Below are 20,302 nucleotides of genomic sequence, written 5' to 3' on the forward strand. Positions count from 1 at the left end.
TTTTTAAAAAATGGTTTACAAGATTAGTTTGGGAAAGAATGAGAAGTCACTAATAATAAGGACAAGTGTACCATGGACATTAGGCATAAATTGATTGGATGATTTTGTTTCTTATTAAAGATGTTAAGTAGTAAAAATTAATTAAGTAAATAAGTAAAAAAAATTGTGGTGTCTAGAATAAAATATACACTTTAGAATATGACTATATAGGTAATTTCCCCTTTCTTTAGTATGCAAAGTAAAGTAAACAAGGAAAAGAAAAAAAGGTACCTACTATAGTGAAGGGCTAAATTTGCTACTATTGGTGTGCTGCCTTTTGTTTGAGTTTTATTTCATAGAATTTGTTACCTGCTATTTGAAGGACCATACCTAAACACCTGCTTCCTTTCATTATAGATATTATACCCGATACACATTGAAAAACCACACCTCAAAACATAATTTTTGAGCATAAAAAGTAAAATAACATTAATGAAAGGTTTTGATTATTTAGAGCATAAGAATAGAAAGGGAATAAATATACCCAATTTTATAGATGACTCTTCAAGCATAAAAGTATTAGGGACGGTTGGAGACACTTCGATTTCAACTATAATCACAAGAGTTTAGCGTTACCGTTATATTGAAAGAAAAAATTGCAGGTTTTCAATTTTGAAGGAGAAACGTGAGGGAGGCTGTTGTTGTTGCTATGTCTATCCCACCACACACACACACATATATATATACATATAAGTCCAAAACCTATAAAAATTGGAGGCCTTATATATTGGAGGCCGAAAACACCTGCTTGACCTTATACAACCATTGAGCTGGCACTGAGTCACCTATGTTTCAAAATGCTTTCTATAAATATTGTGTGCGGTTAAATAGCTTAAGACAACTATGTAAATGTATTGTATACGAAATATAGACATAACCGATCAATATTACGATGTCTCCAAATGAAGTTCAATTATATCAATATAATTTGGACTTCTATTTAAAAACAATTAGGTAATTGTTGGACTCCATAATTCCAAATTTAATCATTATAGTAACCGAAATGTAGCATATTTCAATTTTGGACTTCAAATTTTTCATAGTAAAGATATAATTAAACTTTTAGATGAGATAATTCTTTGATGGAACACATTTTTTTAATAAAAACAAAGATGATACGATATTCCACTCATAATGATAATCATATACTAATCTAACCTTCTACACAAAATGATAACCATATACTTCAATAATTAAATGAATAAATAATGTGAACTCATTCGATGATTGGATAATTAAATGAATAATAAATAGTTGATGCAAAACTGCAAGATTTATAAATTTCAGGTCTCGGCCACTTTTCATAGGTTTTTAAGGAGGGATACACTTTTCTGGTCCAGTCCAGCCCGATTGAACAGGGGCCAGTCATTGGGCCGGTTCAATTGCCCGTTTGCTCCGGTGCAATTGACAAGGCACGGAAGAAAGAAAATGGAAGCTTAAATAAAGCATACAAATACGAGTAACATTCTTTCCCTGCAACTTTTTTTCATATTAGATTAGCCAAGTACCAAGGTTACATGCAATCTCAAATACATGATACCGTTAAGTAGAAGTTGAAAACAAACGCGCAGCACCACATCTTGAGAGGAAAAAAAAACTCCATAGAAGGCCGGTTTTATAAAAGTGGGACAAAAATATCATAGCTCTATTTCCTCTTTTCACATAGTGACTTCAGTGGGTACATCAAGAGCACACATGTTTTGCTTTACATGCCTAGAAGATTTATACTTTTCCTGCCTATCCTATAAGACTAGGTTCGCCAAGTTAATACTGCTACCTTCCTACCTGAAAATGAGAAATCATCAGCATCAAGTATGGTCCAGTTCCATTGCAGCATAATATCTGGATTGTCAATATCAAGTTTAGATTTAAAAGAAAGCTCGAGGCAGCAGAGAAGATAAACAAAATTTTGTTCAGAAACCAAAAGCAAGTTTTACGTTGTAAGTTGTAATCATGTCCTTAAGTTGGAAAAGAGGAAGGCAGTATTTTACGAGGATACCCTTTCTGTGTAAATTTATATAACTTCAGGGTCAGCGTTATCATTATAAAAGTTTATAAAACTCTTCCCTTTTTTGCTTATTCTCCCAACCTTCAACAAAACAAACCAAAAACTTACCCTCGAGTTTCTTTCTTTTCCCTTCATAAAGGACTCCAAAAAAGACTGATATCTTGAGTTCTTTCCTTTTCTTACCAAATTCCCACCTCTATATCTCTAAAACTTAGAAACAGCGTAAAGAGAATAGTAAATGCCTGTTTACCCATTCCTAGATAGTGGTGCAATGCGCCTGTCTTGACCAAAGGAGATGAGCCCTTGCACCCTCTCCAGCCAGACTGAGTTAAGTCTTCTAGCAAAATCCTCTACCTCCCTACATAAGAAAAATGGGTGGCAAAATGGGTGGATCAGTTGGTTAGGGTAATCGCAAGAAAACAGGTAATTTTTGGTGCAGATTGTAATGCATAGGTTGGACTGCCTGCGAGCACTTTTAATTAGGCAGCTTCTTTTTTTATCAAGACAAAAATTGTGGTAAATCAATATCCATGTACAAAAATAATCTAAATTACTTTTAAGAACAAAAAATATTAGGAAGTGGACTTGAACCCAGGTCTAACTCTTGAACACCCCTAATAGACTAAACCACGACACCTTTCCACCCAGCGGCCACACACGTCTCTTTAGTAATCCAAGATTCCTTTTAATATATATATATACACACAATTTAAAGCATTTGAATTTTCGGGTTACTTTTAACCCAGGTCTCCTACTCGATTTCATGCAAAACTTATAAGATTTTATGGATTTGAATACATCTCATTTGACCCACTTACTTGCATTTGACCAGTTTCCTCTTTAGTTAAATCTTTTAGCTTAACCCTATAGACCCGTTAGAGTTGAAACATAACCATATCAATCAATATGTAAGTAAATGGGTCGAAGTTACCACGTCTATTATTCTCACACAAATCTCATATTCGAATGGGCTAAACTAGTTTTAAAAAATTGTTCAAGTGCACAACATGGACAAAAAACAAACCTGTCAAGCTCTTCCTTCAGTGCAGGATCCAACTCATCATCAAAATCAAACTCAGGGGAAGCAGATCCAAGCAACGTAAACGTTTTACTTGGACTAGAAACATCCTCAATCTCACTATTATGGGAAGAAGAGAGACTATCTGCTTCCTAAATCAGATCAATTGAACAATTTAATTTAAATACCAAAAGACTTCCTATAGTACCAGAATGAGAATGAGCTATCAACCTTATAATGATTTTCACCCTCAATGTTTGAAAAGGGGTCCTTATGATGATACTTTCTCCTACGATTTTTCTTCTTGTTCTTGAGAGATTTAACACTTTTGGAATCTGAAAGCAGCAAAAAAAAAAAATAAGTTTGCATCTATTAATACAGTGAATTTTCATCAACAGAACAATCATCAACATGCTCCTCTTCTATCTCAACAATTAATGTTACGCGCTCCTCTTCTATTTCAACATTCTATGATAAACAAAAAACATACCTTGATCTTCACTATTTATGAATAACAAGAGATCATCAATAGAACGATCATCAACGCGCACCTCTTCTATCTCAACATTCTATGACATACAATAAGAAGTATAATGAGGAATGCTACCTGTATCTAAAAACTAGAGGTGGCAACTTCAAATCATTTACCTATAAAAGCTTTAATTGGGTTACAATTAAACAGGTTGCAAGTCTCCCTCAGTGTGTTTAAATATAATACAACCTCCAAAATCACTTTATTGAAAAATAAAGATTGAAAAAGTAGTGCTAATAAGGCGTCTACTTTCGAACAATTATTGAAATAACATATTATTACTGTATAATCATAGTTAGCCCATTACATATTTAAAAGATCATAAAAGGACAAAAAATGTTGCATGTCAGCCCAACCCAAAGCCATTTTGACCCGTTCCCAACCTCTTTTCAACATCTTGGGACTCTGATGACTGTTAAATGTACATAGAGAAAACAATAACAGACCTTTGATTTTCTAACTGTATAATCACAGTTAGCCCATTAAATATCTAAAAGATCGTAAAAGAACAAAAAGTGTTGCATGTCAACCCAACCCAAAGCCATTTTGACCCGTTCCCAACCTCTTTTCAACATCTTGGGACTCTGATGACTGTTAAATTTACATAGAGAAAACAATAACAGACCTTTGATTTTCTTAGTTTCAACTCTTCTCTCTTTCTCGCATATAACGTATTCAAAAGACGGACACGTGGATCCTTGGTTCTAATTGTTAAAGGTTCCAGCTTCTCTTCCTGCGATACGCAGTTTACTCATAAGATAAAATTGCGATGCCAAAAATATAACTGATTTATATATAACACAAATACCTCAGTAAGATCATCAGCCATATTAAATGTCGCGCGTATCTGGTCTGCAGTTTTTCCTTGAAGCATCCGAGCAATTGCACGGGCCGTAAGATCAACCAATGGCCTTAGCAAGAGGCTATCTGCAGCACTAATCAAATCACATAGGCTGTTCGCATCCATCCGTATGAACTTATCATCAAAAGTTTTCCGTTCCTGTGGAAACAAGAAGCGCTAACTTGAACATTTAACTTCATAAATTTATTGCAAACCCCAATGAAATGAGCGCAAGAGAATAAAAATATAAGAGACTGATTTCCACCCATGCAGAGATAAGTAGGTGATATTTCTTTCTTTCTTATATAAAAAAATGATTAGTTAGGATTATATATTATTACTAACCGTTTAAGAACACGGACTAACATAACATATAGTCATACAAAAAAAAAATCAAACAGATTAGAAGTCATCCATGGCATAATAGAGTAATTACAACCTCCTATATTTTGACCATTTTAAGAAAATAAAGTCGGGGGATTAATCCCCATCACCTACTCAATTTGAGTATTTGACCAATTATTAAACCATGCTACATGTCCACCTATAGCATCTAGTGGGTAGAATCTCAATATGCTTTATTACAATCAATGTACCACCATTTGAAAGAACTATGAAGCCAGAAAAAAATAACTGCTTGACCAGACCTTATAGGAGCGCCCTGCTACTTGATGATACCGGCAATAGTCAAGAACCAAGCCTAGCGCTGCAGTGCTGACTCGCTTAGGAAGTTTTATGGCATAGTTTTTGGAAAATCCCATGCCTGTTAGAAGGACTTCTCGACATATCATTGGGCAAAACATAGCAACTTCTTCCTCTGCTTGTTGAATTGAGTCATCGGAAGTTTGAAGCCAAATAAAAGACTTCATCATGATTGATAAGACACAAAAAAGCACGATTATAATTACAACACCTAAAAATTCATAACCAAACATATTAGACTGTGAGTAACTAGTACAGTAAGCATACATCGTGTTTGAAGAAAGCCATGGGTATAAGCCAGACACAAGGATATTCTCTTGTCGTCCTGTTTAACTAAGTAAATCACTCTGTACTCTTGAGTTTAATACTGAAGCAAACGGAATACATATGTTGCCATTTCTTCATCACACCTAGTCACTCTGCTCAAAAAGAAGTGCCTGAAAAAATGTAAAAATTATGACCTTGAAATGTAAGTCATCTGACACATTCCAGAAGTTATATTAAGTAGCTAGAAAACTATTCATTGTTCATCATAAGTGAATACAAGCATTTGCCAAAAATCACTTAGCTCACGGTGAACATAACTCAAAGGCATGTTTGACGATTATTCTTGTAACAGATTCATTTTATAAGGAATCTCATTCATTAGCATATCTAGATGTACTGTTCAAAAAATCATTATGTAATCAGTTTCTAGCATTTGCGGAAACCTACATCTACTTACAGCTATCTGCTTATCTAGGGCCCAAATCCTCAACTTCCACCCTTCAGTTACCCTTATTTTATCAACAACCATTACTTAATATAAGCGGAACTTGCCAAACACTCAACACAACCAAAAAGCGATGACCAAAACTACGAAACACAACCAAACAATATCCCCCTGCACCACATCATCTCAAAAATAATCATATTATTCTGATTAACTGATATCGCAGAATATCCAAACACCTACCTGACATCACATATTTCTACTCTATAATTCCTTACTAAGTATAGTCCACACAACAGAAAACCCTAAAATTAACTAAAAGGTGTCACGTGCAGTAAATGTGAGTTATGGTAGGCGTTGTGTATGCATTGACGTATAGATACACAAAAATAAATACAGATACTCATACACACACACATATATATACACATACACATATATATTTTATATATGTGTATGTGTATATATGAAAGAAAATAAATAATACGGAGTATCAAATTTGTTCGTTGTTTATTTACGAGTATATTTATATAACCTATAGATACAGCAAAAAAAAAAAAAAGGAAGCAGCAGCTTATGACAGTTAATTAACAAAATTGCAGAATGTGAAGTGATTAGGGCATAATAACAAATATATGTAGAGCTGAGTTCAGCGTACCTCTGAAGATAATTAAATTTTTAGGTCAATAGAGAGAGAAGAAGTGAATAATATTGAAGTGGGCGAAAATGTGATATAAAAAAGGGGAAACTTGTTTCAAGTGAGAATGGAGGTTTGTTGCAGCAGCAGCAGCAGCTAGGGTTTTTTTAGTATTTCTTTTTGTTCTATTTGGGGGTGAAAGAAATTGATGGGTTTAACGTGTCGGTCACGTGTCGACCGAAGTTTTATGAGAAAAAAGTGGCTTGCGATTCTTGGGAAATATTGGCCGCTTTTTAATTTAACTATTTCTTTGTTTATTTATAGGAATAACTGCAGAAAATGAAAATAAACTTTACTCGATTTCACGAAATTAGTAATATCCTTTGAAAAATTTACTTTTTAAAAAATCATCTTTTGTTTATTAGCAGAAAAAGTAACATCTCACCTGATAACCTGCTGATGTGTCAATTTGATTTTTAATTCACGAAATTAGAAATAAATTTTGGATAAATTCACATAATTAGCAATGTTATTATTTTAAGTAATACTAATAATGATAATAATTATGATAATAATAATAATAATGATAATAATAATAATAATAATAATACTCCCTCCGTCCCAATTTAAATGTCATAGTTTGACATTTTTGGTCTTTTATGGTTAACTTTGACCGTATAGAATTTTATTTGTGTTATGTAATACTTGATGTAATATATAAGAATCGATTAAGTTTTCAATGTATTTTATAATGATATAACTTTCGTCACATATTATAAAACACAAACAATAATATTAATGGTCAAACTTGCGATGGAAAGACTTTGATAGTCAAACGTGGAACATTTAAATTGGGACGGAAGGAGTAATAAATGCACTTTTATATATAGTAATAATAATAATACAGTGAATTATTATTTTATATTTTCAAAATATATCTAATAGATAAATTAATATTTGATGAAACTAGACTTATGTCCACACAATGCGACGGTGGTGGAGGTAGTGATAACAGAGGTGGTGGTGGTGACAGTGGGGGGCGGCAGTGGGAACAGTGATAGGGGCGGCGATGGTGGTGAATGTAAAGTAATTGATGTTAAAGGTGGTATTGTAGTTATTTTACATGTTCGAGAATTTATACTGTAAATTATTTCATGAAGATATTGTTAGGACCAGTTTTGACTAAAACTGGCCAGTCTCCAGTTGCATCTTGAGACCAGAAGATTTGTCCAGAAATATAGAAGTCCAGTTGCAATGTACAGTTTATGCAACTGACGACTTCCTCTAGTTGAAGATCTGACCAATACATCTGAAGACAATCCAGTTGAAGTCAAAGACATCAAGTGGAAGAATGAGAATGTCAATGACAGCGAAACCCAGTTGACTTTCTACCCAGATCAAGACTGGAGAATATCAGTGTAAAGAACTTACAAAGCTTTACACTGATTACGAGGAAGACCTTTTTACTTTATGCACCTTTATCCTGACATTATCAATTGTCTTCAATTAAAGTACAAAAGTGCATAAAGTAGGTTGATAAAGTGACTTTATGTCTTACGTTATCCAGCATTTTCAAAGGATTTCAAATTGAATCCTTAAATGCTAGTAACCATATTTAGGCGGCGAAGTTGGAATCCCAATACCAATTTTGCCTATAAATAGAGGTCTTTGCACAACCAAGAAACCACTTTTGCATATTCAGACCTTGCATATTCTTGGTAGACTTGTGCAATATTCTCTCAATCGCAAAAAGGAATATTTTGAAACTTTAAGTGTTTCAATTGACAAAGAGGATTTCCAAGTATAGATCAATTGTATTTCATAGGTTGTTATGATATCTACATCTTTGTATTATCTTGGTTCCGCAACAACCTTGTATTTTATTTAGACATCAATAAATAAAATACACTTGAAAAATTACAACTTCGTCTCACCATATTTACTTTAATGTATTTACATATTGCATTATCTTTTACTTATTGTCACCATAAGTAATCTTTCCAAGAACTTGGTATACATTCACTGCAACTGGTCATCTCCAGTTCAGTGTTTATATTGCAAAGTAATTTCACCATCGACATAGAGGTGTCTTCAGTTAGTATCATCTCTTGAGTTGAGACTTACAGATATTATATGTATATTAGATGGAGATGTTTAAATGACTGAGACTATATAATGCTAAATATATCAAATGTTAATTTATCTATTAGATTTATTTTAAAAATATAAAGTAACTATTAATTGTATTATTATTTTTACTATTTATAAAAGTGCTTGTTATTATTATTATTATTATTATTATTATTATTATTATTACTATTATTATTATTATTACTAATTAAAATAATAACATTGCTAATTCTGTGAATTCATCCAAAGTTCATTTCTAATTTCGTGAATTAAAAGTCAAACTGACACGTCAACAGGTTACCAGGTCAGATGTTACTTTTTCTGCTAATAAACAAAAGATGATTTCTAAAAAGTAAATTTCTCAAAGGATATTGCTAATTTTGTGAAATCGATTAAAGTTCATTTCTATTTTCTGCAGTTATCCCTACTCTTAAATGTTGTTAAAAATAAAAAATAAAAAATTATACTCTTACATTACACACGTGTTTAAAGTTATGGATATAGTGCGTAACAGACGACTTCAACCGCGTCCTTTAACCAACCCACTATCTAGGAGTTGCCGACTCATTCTTCAAACAGGCACGCAGTTAGAGCTTTGGGCTCATCCAACTATTTAGAAACTTACAGTTTCATGTTTTATTTCACTCTTTGATGGAGGTTTTTTTCACCTTTCCCTTACGGTCGGTTTAGGTTATTTAGCATACAAATAGTTATAAAAATATTAAAAGGCAAAGATTGAACCCATAACCTCTAACATAACATGCAACTCCCTTAACCAGTTGAACCAACATGCCTTTTTTTTACGTTTTGGATATCCATATTAGTTAAACATATCTTTTGTCTCTTCCCACCTATAAACTAATATCATTAGACTTTATTAATCTCCATATAAATTTTATTTTAATTCTAAATATTATTTCAATCTATTTGAACTCCACATCCATTCATTAGTAGCATTTTCATATTAAAAAAAATATATATTTTAATTATTATATAACTCATATAGTTATATAATTATAGTAGCTTTAACACATCCGATTGAAAATTTAAAAATTGATATTCGATTTTATTAGATTATCTTCACAATATAGAATAGATTGTATTGAAGTAATATTAAGTTGTTTTTTTTACCTTTTACAAGAAAAGTAACACTAAATTTTAAAAAAAAATTTATTATTGACCGATTAATAAAATAAATTATACGGAGTAATACTTATACTTAGTTTCTTATTTTATAATGTTTATTTTCATGTTTGGAATTAGGTTTCATTTTAACCGTTTTTATTTTATTGTATATTAATTAATTTAAATTAATCACTATTTAAAATAAAAATTGATCAAATATGTTTTAAGTTTGTTTTGCTTTCAAGTGCTTGTGTTTATGTCTGCGTGAGTTTTGTTAACTTTTTGAAAAATTATATGTTTTGAATGTAAAATAATAAATCTATTGAAGTAATTATTTTTCTTATGTTATTGTCATTTATTATTGTCGTTAATATTGATCATTTAATTTGTTCGATTTGTAAATTAAACCCAATATGTCATTTGTATACTACATTTACCTTTTATGAATGAATAGATTAGACATATTTCAATGAATTGGAATTGAATTTGTATCGGAGGGCATTATTGCTTTTTACGTATGTTACCATCAAAGCTTCGTCTTTTATTTTGTCAAATTTACTCTATGAGGAGGGTTAGATAACGACTTCCATTAGAAGAAAGAAATGATAACTCAGTGGCAAAATGTGATGACCAACGGTGCAACGATGATTGGTCATGGTTTCTTTAGGTTTAGCAATACATATTTTATGTCATGTTATTATTTTTCATATTTATTTCAAAGAAGTTAGTTTGAAATTACACCTTACTTTGTATTTACCGTTTTTCTAATGCCTTGCCTTCTTAATTCTCTAGTGTGTAGTGTGTGCAGTGTCCTAAGATTTTGTTAACTACTGTTGGTAGTCGATAGTTGGCAAAGGTAAGTTTTTATGGCTTTATTCCAATCAAATCTTCCCTACACATTAAGTAGTACTTTTCCATAGTGATATCCTTATTTTACAATGTATTCCCATCTTGTCACAATGAGATATCCTTTGCAAGTAAGTTTTTTAGTGAATTATATGATCAACTATTTAACTAGACTAGTCTTAGGATGTAATGGTGTTTTGTAAGTGCATAAAATTATTGACTTTCTATCTATTTCATATGGCGCTTAAAAGGTATTATTGATGCTTGATTACATTTAGTGTATTTTTTAAGTTAGATTAGCTTACATAGTTTGTAATTTGTAGGCTATTGGGTAGCCATAACCATGATGTATTGTACTCCGTAAATAAATAACTTAAAAAATGAATGTTAAACTTACAAACACTACAACACTATTACTCGAAACATTATCAAATTATCCAACCACAATAAATGCCAATAAACGACTTAACATTGAATCAACGAACAAAAGAGACAACTACAACCATACATACATACACATATAAACTTAACCACATTTTAAACCTACAAATAAATTCCACAAAACATTCCCATAGTTTCATCCCCAAAATAACAACATCTTCATAACATCTTAAAACTGAAATTAAAACCCCTTATTTAACAATCTTAATCAAACCAAACTAATGCGATCCCATCTTCCAATTAAACAAACTTATTCTTCAAACCGAAATTCATCAATCGATAATCCAATTTGATGGTTTAATTAATCTTGGATCATTAAGAATTCCTTATCCTTTTCAAGGTTTTCCATTGCCTTTGCTTCCAAACTAATCTCAATATCAATACTCTTTCCACCACTCTTTCCTTGATACAAATAAACCATTCCATCAAACCGATTATTCGCCCCGCTCCTCACACTTTCGGGTTTACCAAACCCGAAATCAACATCATAAACCTTAAACCGTGGTGAACTTCCAACCGCTACACAATTAACACCTGCATCCTTATACTGAAATATTATGGGATTACTTTCCCATTCAGTGTTACGCGCCTCAATCGCTTTCGCATCATGCATATCAATCGCTTTTTGGATCATCCCTGCCGCAAATTCTGGCGGACTCGCCACCAACAATCCGGCGGCGGTGACGGTGAAGATCGCCTGAATTAAGTTCCCGAAGTAACTGTCAGGCATTGGTGGATCCACGCGCTTCCTACAATCAGCGAACACAGTGAAAACAGTGTAGTCTTCTGGTTTAAGCTCACGCGCGCGCGTGACGGCATGCCATATGTGTGTTGAGAGTGACTGGAATGTTGAAAACGGTTTTGTGGATCCCTCTGGCGGATTTGCGTTGATTTTTGCCTTGATTTTTTCGATTTCCGATTCCGAGAATCTGAAGATTTTTTCTCTCAACGGCGGTGGTGACGGAGTTGAGTCGCCGTTTGAATGGCCGTTAGTTTGGGCGGGAGGTGTGAGGTCGAGCTTCACGCGGGTGTTACGCGCTTGGGTACGGTCAAGGAAAGGCTGAACGGAAATGGATTTGGAGCCGGTACATATTTGGGCCCATGAGCTCATGAAGTGCCATGTGGAAGTACCGTCTAATATCGCATGGTTGAATGCACAGCCCATTACAAGCCCATCTTTAAGCTTGGTTATCTGTTGATTAAAAGTCATAATAAATTAATAACTAGTAAATGGAATGTTAATATATTTTACAGAGGAATGTTAAATAGTTAAACAAATTATCACTTACATATACTAGCATTGTATCCGCGCGATGCGGCGGCGGTTTGGTGGTGACGACGATTGGCGGTGGTGAGGGTGGCCGTGGTGATGTTATTCATGGTGGGTGCAATTGTGTAAGTAATTTGTGTAAATGTAATTGATGTAAAGTGATAGTAGATATAATTTAGAAAATAAAAGATTAATGATGTAAATTAATTTATAAAGGGTAAAATAGTAATTTTCTATTTAACACTTTTATGAGAGAAAATATGATAATTATTATAAGATAGTATAGATAAAAAATTAATCAAATAAAATCAGTTGCTATTGATTAAAGCAAGCATTGGTAGGTATAATAGCTGTACAGTCAAAATACTCATTTATTGTACGATCTTAATATTTATGAGTAATAAGTTCTAATTTGTGAGGAGTTTCATAGCTGGAACATAAAAAAATCCAGATCATATATTACATCAATATTATATTACGAGTATAAAATTTCAGAGAAAATCATTATAATGACGATTTTATCAATTGTTCATTATTTCATGAATGTCAATTTGTCGCAATTCTAGACTTCTAGTACATAAATTTAATAGAAGTCTTCTGTCCCCAGATAAGTAATAGAAAAGAAAAAACTTGGACAAAGAATACAAAAAATGTATTATAAAATTTTTAATAAGGTGGGATACCTTTTAATTATTAAAAAAAAAAAGTATCGTATTCAACTTTTTTCTTTGAGGTAAAATGGTATCCAATTTTTAAAAAATCATTAAAGTTAGAATTTTTTTTCTTAAGACAGGTAAAAAGATGTTCTTAAACCATCTACAATGTTGAAGGACCCTCACTCGTATTTCATATTATTAAAAAATTTTACAAATTCTTAAAATCCTTATAGATTCCTAAAATTCTGAGTTTTACTTCTAAACTTACAAACATTCTTACATTTTTCATTACCACACATCTTTTGCAAACACAAATAAATAAGGATTTTCTAAAAGCATATCATTGGATAAGGTTTTCTCTTAAGGATTTTTAAGGATGGATATATATATTGAGGAACAAATCCTTAACTATGAATTTCAAGAATTTTTAAAAAAACTAAACCATTAGAAATGGTCTTATGGTATAACTTTATTTGTCCTAAAATTCTAACTTATTTTTCAGTAGAATGTTATTCTGACAAGTAGTAATAAAGTATAAAAATTACTATGAACACAGTAAGCAAGTCTGGTATTTTCTTTTAATTTCTTGTGAATATATAGAGATTATCAAATTAATACTTGAAAAGAAATGAAAAAATATTGTAGCTCTATTGATACAAAAAATATTTTAAGTGTAATAAATTACTTGACCATACTTAAGACCTTTTTTTTAAAAGGCAAGAAGTAAAGGAACATGCTAGACTACTCAGTGTGAATCGAATTATAAAAATAGTTTGGCCATCAGCTGTCACTTTCTAAGAACAACTTGAGTTCGAATCTTGCCAGAGACAGAATTGAATTTAAATGGTTGAATTACCTTGACACTATCTCTGCTGGGGGTTATGTGGGTACCAATTTGGTACATGGGATCAAATGGTTCCTATCAATCTACCGTTTCATTTAATATCCACATAATTTTCACAAATGCTACAACCTTTAGATGGTTTATAAGGTGATATAAGTGAGTATTATTAGTCAATGGTGATGAATTTAATACTTAAACGTTCACAAATATTTGATATAAATGATAATGATATTTGATAATGATATATGTGCTTCAAAATAGTAAATCCTTAAAATTGGTCATGTTGTGAACATTATAAAACCATAGTAGAGATCAAATGTTACCTGAATTGATAGAAGTGGACGTTGAAGACCTTCCAAGTTTAAAACACCATTATAAGGAACTAAATCCTTGAGCTTGATGGTCCCTTCCTCGCCCATCAAATCTCCGATTTCGGTGTCTTCAGCAACAGCAGACACCATCTCCACTCCATTCGTATCGTCATCATACACCACCTTAAACACACCATCATCATCTTTGTCCAATTTTCCAGCCAATTGATGAAACTCTTCCAAAATTACACTTAACCCATCTTTTAGTTTCTCCACAATATCATTAAACTCATCAACCCCCCCTTTATAGATCATCAATTTTTGGTTGTAGTAAAAGGCTATGTAAGGAAGATCAAATGTGACCAATTGACACTCTTTTCTTCCTAGTGGCTTTTGAGGCTTAACATAGGTTTTGTTTAGGATTTCCACTTTTAAGTGTTTATCCTGTTTTGTTGTGATTTGGGTTTCTATTACTTTGGTTGGATTCTCTTCCTTTGTTGTGACAAGGGTTGCCATTAGGGTGGATGTCAAATAGTAATAGTAAGCAGAAATAATATAAAACAAGGTTGTTTATTCTTTTAAAAGAGTTGTGCTTACAAAAGGAGTTTGAGTGAGGTACTTATAATTCATTTGGGTGTTGGTTGATAAAATTGCATTTATGACCTTCATGGGTGTAGTTGTGACAATTTATTACCTCTCTCTACATTTGCAACTCTCATACGGGTAGAAGTTATGAGTAAAGGAATCAGATGGTTCTTTTATATTTATCAACAAGTCATTATTATTGTTTATAAATAAAATATATAGAAGAAAAATGGAGAGACATTAAATGGTTTTAAACTTTTACTTCATATCTTTCTCATTTTCTACTAATTACTAGTAAGATTGTTTGCATATATGGTATATATGAATGTAAAGGTGATAATTAAAGTTTTCACAATATAATAAGACATATAACCGGATGAAAGATAAGATAGTTACTATATTTATCAAATATGATATGTATTATTAAAATATGATTATGTATTATTAAAATATGAACTACAAGTCTACGTAAGTAATAAGTTTTCACAATTGCTCAAGAAATGGACGACGACCAAAATACCTATTACATTTTCCTTCCAGTGGTAATGACAACGTGGCAACAACAAAAAAACAACTTAAGAGAATGTGATTTATTATTAGTCATGTATTTAGTCAATTAACCAAGACTATAAAAACAGCACAAATACACAATTGATATGATCAATAGAGTACAACATGCTATATGCAAACTAAAAAAGTTAAAAAATAAATTCTTGGTAGTTTGCATATTACTGGTCGGGTAACACGATTATGGTTAACATTATGAGCCTTTTTATCAAAAAATCTTACCTTCGAATCCTATCCTACTAGGTGGATATACAGTCGCGAGATCACCCAATTAGACGACAAAGGTTAAGAATTAACGACACTCGTCTTTTCCGAAAAAAATTGAATAGGAAAACGTCATAAAGTGATTCTTTGTAAAATATGAATAAACGCATTCATTTATGTTATAAGATGGAAAATAATGTTTTTTATTTTCTAGAAACTAGATTATTACCCGCCTAATACGCGGAAAACATATATAATTATTAAATTAATAACATGTCAAGTTTTAATAATATTATAAGCTGACAAATATATGATCAGGTAAGAATTAAACCAATAAAAAACATGAAGTTACATTAGTGGTCGTTTAAATTCCCATTAACAATGACTGAACAGTTGAAAAATGAATACGTTATCAATTAGAGGTCTTGCTAAATAAAGTTTTTGTTTCCTTGGATGTCTTTCATTCATTCGGAGATGTCTACATGTCATTGTACTCGTGCTTTAAAGTTTTGCTCAAATAAGTTAGTTATACACTAAAATTATTAAGCAATTTAATTATCAAACTATATATCGCATGTTGTGTCAATCTAAGTTTAAATTACGCATAATATCATTGCAATTTTCATAAAATTATTTTTCTGTTATATAATTGTGATAGCTTATTATAGACTCCATGTTTGTCTTTTTGTTTTTTATTAAGAAGTTCGGTTTGACATCGGTTAGTTTTTCAAAATATTGATTTAATAAAAACGTTATATGATAATAATTCTATAAAAAAATTCTTATAACCAAATTTTATTCGTTAGATGATAAAAATTCTATACAAAAATTGTTATAACCAAATATGATTCGTTATATGATAAAAATTCTATAAATATAAATTAATAAAAATATATTACATTATAAAAGAAAACTTTATTGTAAAAAAATTAAAAATTAGTTTTGAAGATAAGAAATGATGTAAGATATAAAAATATTAGTTTCCATAATTATATCATTAAAAACATTAATTTTAATTGTCTACAAACTTAAATAAGGAAATAATAATAATTTAAATTTATTAGAATAAAATTGAATATAATAAAGTTAAATAAGGTATATGACATCATCATTTGGTCTGAAGGTTATAATTCAAAGTTGAGCTTCATCTAGGGGTCATACTTCTCCAATTATGAATTAATGTTTCTTTTTTATATATATTTAGAGATACTATTTTTTAAAACTCTAATTTGAAAAAGTTTTTTTTAATGTTTTTAAAAAGTAAACATGATAAGTGCGTCGAAATATGTAGATAATTAAGATCGAAAAGTTATAGTGTGCACGAACTATCAGAACCTCTATTGTATACACAAACTTGGTAAAAATATTCAGACGTAACTAACTAAGACAAAGCAATAAAAAACTTGCACGTGACAGCTCATATAAGGAGTCACGTATATCATGTTACATGATCTGAACTTTTTTATTAAGTTTGTGCATATAATAAAGGTTATATTTAGTTTGTGCACACTATAAGTTTTCATTTTTAATCAGTGCACTTATCCCAACTAAACAAGACCTCAAAGTTCCAATAAATTTTTTAGTTCTTGTATACCAAAATCATAGCCAATTTTTGAAAGAAAAAGAAATACTAAATAAACATTATATTATAATACAAAAATAAACATCTTAATATATACGCTTAATTTTATTAAATTGATTTTCGCTTATGTCATCATTGAATTTAATTATAAATTAAAAGTTTTAATAATCATTATCCAAATATATTATTATATTAGTATTTATCAAAAAATTATCATTAATTTACACTTTTTGGTTTTCCATCAATAATTTACAATTTTTAACCCTTAATACTTAATTTATATTTATTTTTAGTCATCAATTTGAATAGAGTTTTAAAAAAAAATTAATCATTTAATTAGTTAAAACAATTTAAACATATGAAATATTATGTACAAAAAATTATTTCAAAAGATGAAATATAATATATGTGTTTAATGTTTTAGAAGTATATTCTTTTAAATTTGTTTTTACTTACATTTTTACATTTAAATTTATATATTTAATAATTTATCTTATCTCTAAAATGTTATAAACAATCCGTGTAATCACATCTCTCGACTTTTTCAAGATTTCAATTTTAACTTTTCTCAACTTATTATTATATAAAAGTAAAATATAGATTTATACATATAAATATCAATGTTGACTATATGACTAAAGATAAATATTTCTTATAAGAAAATATTATAAATTGATACCTATAGGAATCACAGAACATGAGACGATCACAGAACAAAACATGATTTACAACAGAGGGTTAGTTGAAAGCTAAATCTAAATTAATATGAGCTCCATTAAAAATTCATTATATCTCTCAATCAAAAAGGTACAAAATCTTTTTTTTATATATATATATTAGTTTTGTGTATTAATGTTTAAAGTTACTATTGTCACTCAAATCAAAAGTCCTAATTGTTATCATAGAATAGGAAAACAATCCTAACTGTTGTCTAAGTTATCATAGGACGAGTGATTGAAATAAACTTCTCTGTGTTATGGCCTCACATCATAATTAAAAACATCTACTTGAATGTCAAGTACGAGATCACAAATATGTTTATATTTTAATTCTTAATTATTTTTCATAATAATATTACATTATTGGTGCAACTGCTTTAAAAAAAAATTCTATAATAGAGAATGACTACGGCAAACAATTCCAACAATATGTCTCAACTAATAATAACAGTAACGAACTTGTGATTATTGTACTATTATTTGAAAATATATTTTCAACATTATAAGCTTTTATGACTTAAATGTATGAAGAACTAATATTGATAATATCATAAGCTCGTGTCCAGTGTTGGACACGGTCTAAAATCTAGTTAAGTTACTAAACTAGAAATAAGTTAATCATTTAAAATTAAACCCCCTTTGATAATAGCTAGCGGATCGGATTTGGTTTTCTTTTTTTAACAAAAAAGTGTTACATTTATATATTGACTTTATGGTATCATAATAAGTAGACATCATAGCACATAAATGGATAATCGTTTATATGGTCATGACTTAGTTTCATTGAGTTAGGTCACTTAAGGATTTGTATAAAAGCGACACATGCATTGAAAATTAATTGCTTGAAAAAGTGGTTCACTCTACTTATGAGTTTCTACTTCGTCATCTTCTCTTGCTTTTCATTTTACAATTTATTGTTTCCCATGGCAAATGGTGTATATATACAGTTAACAGTTGTGGTATAATAAAAATTTTTTTTGACACATATGCTATATGAATAATACAAATCATAAGTTAGATATGTCTAAAATGAAAGTTAAGATATTAGATATGTGACAAGATCGAAGGTGATAAAAAAAGAGAAATAACAGAGTTCATGTATCAATATTAGGATAATCACGAGACATGTTTAGGTTTATAAAACTAGAAGGCACCTGTTTGATACTGCGATATAATGGCGGCGGTCGCTGGTGACGGTGACAGTGTAATGACAACGATAACGACAGCAAAGGTTGTGGTGGTGACGATTGGTGTTGGTGGCGGCTGTAAGGCAGCAACCGACGATGATGATGGACGATTGAACGGTGGTGCTTTTGATGTGTGTGTATGTGTGAAAAAGAGAGACGTAATTGTGTGTTTGATGTGTTAAGAATATAAGGGTGATTAGGAATAATAGGGGTGTTTTAGAAAAATTTTAAAAAATGTTTAATTTGTTTAAAATGAAGGGCTAGTTTATTTTAATAGAAAGTATTATATATCATTGTGTATTTGTGTGTGATTATAATACTTTCTTAGTTAAATTTTAATACAAACATAAACTTAACTAAATTTGAAAAAGATATAAAGACATTTATTATGTATGTTTATAGAATAATAATAATCTTAAAAAGCTTATCGTTTAAGCTTAATACACGACTAAATAAGTGTTATCACTACAACAACTATACACCGAATAACATATGTAATGTTTGTCATTTTATATTTGGAAAAATTGATAAAATGATAACCTTATTTAAATTTCTTAAAAAGTACCTATTTAAACTTCGTTTATATAAAAGTTTACATAATTAAAAGATGTGTGTTTCTCTTCCTACTAGGTATTGAGGGTGAGGGGCTTTTTATTGTGGACCCGGTTAAAACAACGTAAGCTAGATCTTCTGTTGTGAGCAAATGATCCACACCTTCAAGAAAAAAAAAAAAAGTTAATATCTTCAACTTCATCGATCTGTAAAGCATCTATTAATACCCCGTTACGTACGTAGCTCGATATGCCATTATAAAGTATTTGAAAACTCATCCACCACCTAAGAATTCTCTTATGTATCCTCGGACAATTTATCCGGTGTGGCCTCATGATATAAAACGTTATTAAAATGTTCATGTGTACCTGTTTGGTGAAACAATTCAAAAACACACAAAATTGCGGATGGGTTTTAGTTCCAAGTTTATTAACAATTCGCATTATAAAACTTTTAATTATGTGTCAAGCCATTTAAAAGATGATATTGACGATATTTTTATTTTTGATTGAACTTTGATAATATGATCTTTCAATTAAACGAAGCCTAAATAAGTTGTTTTTCTGGGAAAAGTTTAAATGAACATATTATCGTTTTACAAAACTTATTTCTTTAATTTTTGAATTTACAGGTATAGCATATCGGATTTTTATGTCAAACTGAAAGATTGAAAAATGGTCTTGCAACTTTTCATGTGACATGTTTTTATCCAGTTATATATGAATATATGATGCTGTTTACAACACATATAATGTGTGGTTTGTATATTGGTCCTATGTCAACACAAAACTAAA

The 20,302-nt window shown here is 30.5% G+C and overlaps 2 protein-coding genes across 6 annotated transcripts; both read right to left on the reverse strand.

Annotated features, from left to right (window-relative positions):
* Positions 1 to 1,245: 1,245 nt before the first annotated feature.
* LOC122606094 (SKP1-like protein 21) lies at positions 1,246 to 6,750 on the reverse strand. Of its 5 annotated transcripts, none has more exons than XM_043779055.1 (10): positions 6,511 to 6,750; positions 5,408 to 5,577; positions 5,086 to 5,301; positions 4,406 to 4,597; positions 4,223 to 4,330; positions 3,556 to 3,634; positions 3,297 to 3,400; positions 3,072 to 3,217; positions 2,298 to 2,405; positions 1,246 to 1,820 (listed from the first exon to the last, which is right to left on the reverse strand). In XM_043779055.1, the coding sequence occupies exons 2-10, from the start codon at positions 5,426 to 5,428 to the stop codon at positions 1,790 to 1,792; spliced, it is 1,005 nt and encodes a 334-aa protein (XP_043634990.1). In that variant the 5' UTR covers positions 5,429 to 5,577; positions 6,511 to 6,750; the 3' UTR covers positions 1,246 to 1,789. The 5 variants fall into 5 exon arrangements, with proteins under 5 accessions (XP_043634990.1, XP_043634988.1, XP_043634993.1 ...); XM_043779053.1 differs by having other exon boundaries at positions 1,246 to 1,881; XM_043779058.1 differs by having other exon boundaries at positions 1,246 to 1,824; positions 2,290 to 2,405.
* Positions 6,751 to 11,003: 4,253 nt separating this feature from the next.
* LOC122606093 (BAHD acyltransferase DCR) lies at positions 11,004 to 14,709 on the reverse strand. The gene is made up of 2 exons (XM_043779052.1): positions 14,125 to 14,709; positions 11,004 to 12,223 (listed from the first exon to the last, which is right to left on the reverse strand). The coding sequence occupies exons 1-2, from the start codon at positions 14,626 to 14,628 to the stop codon at positions 11,333 to 11,335; spliced, it is 1,395 nt and encodes a 464-aa protein (XP_043634987.1). The 5' UTR covers positions 14,629 to 14,709; the 3' UTR covers positions 11,004 to 11,332.
* Between the last annotated feature and the right edge of the window lie 5,593 nt (positions 14,710 to 20,302).

The sequence above is a fragment of the Erigeron canadensis genome, chromosome 6, assembly GCF_010389155.1.
Source record: "Erigeron canadensis isolate Cc75 chromosome 6, C_canadensis_v1, whole genome shotgun sequence".
In the NCBI taxonomy this organism is placed as follows: Eukaryota; Viridiplantae; Streptophyta; class Magnoliopsida; order Asterales; family Asteraceae; genus Erigeron; species Erigeron canadensis.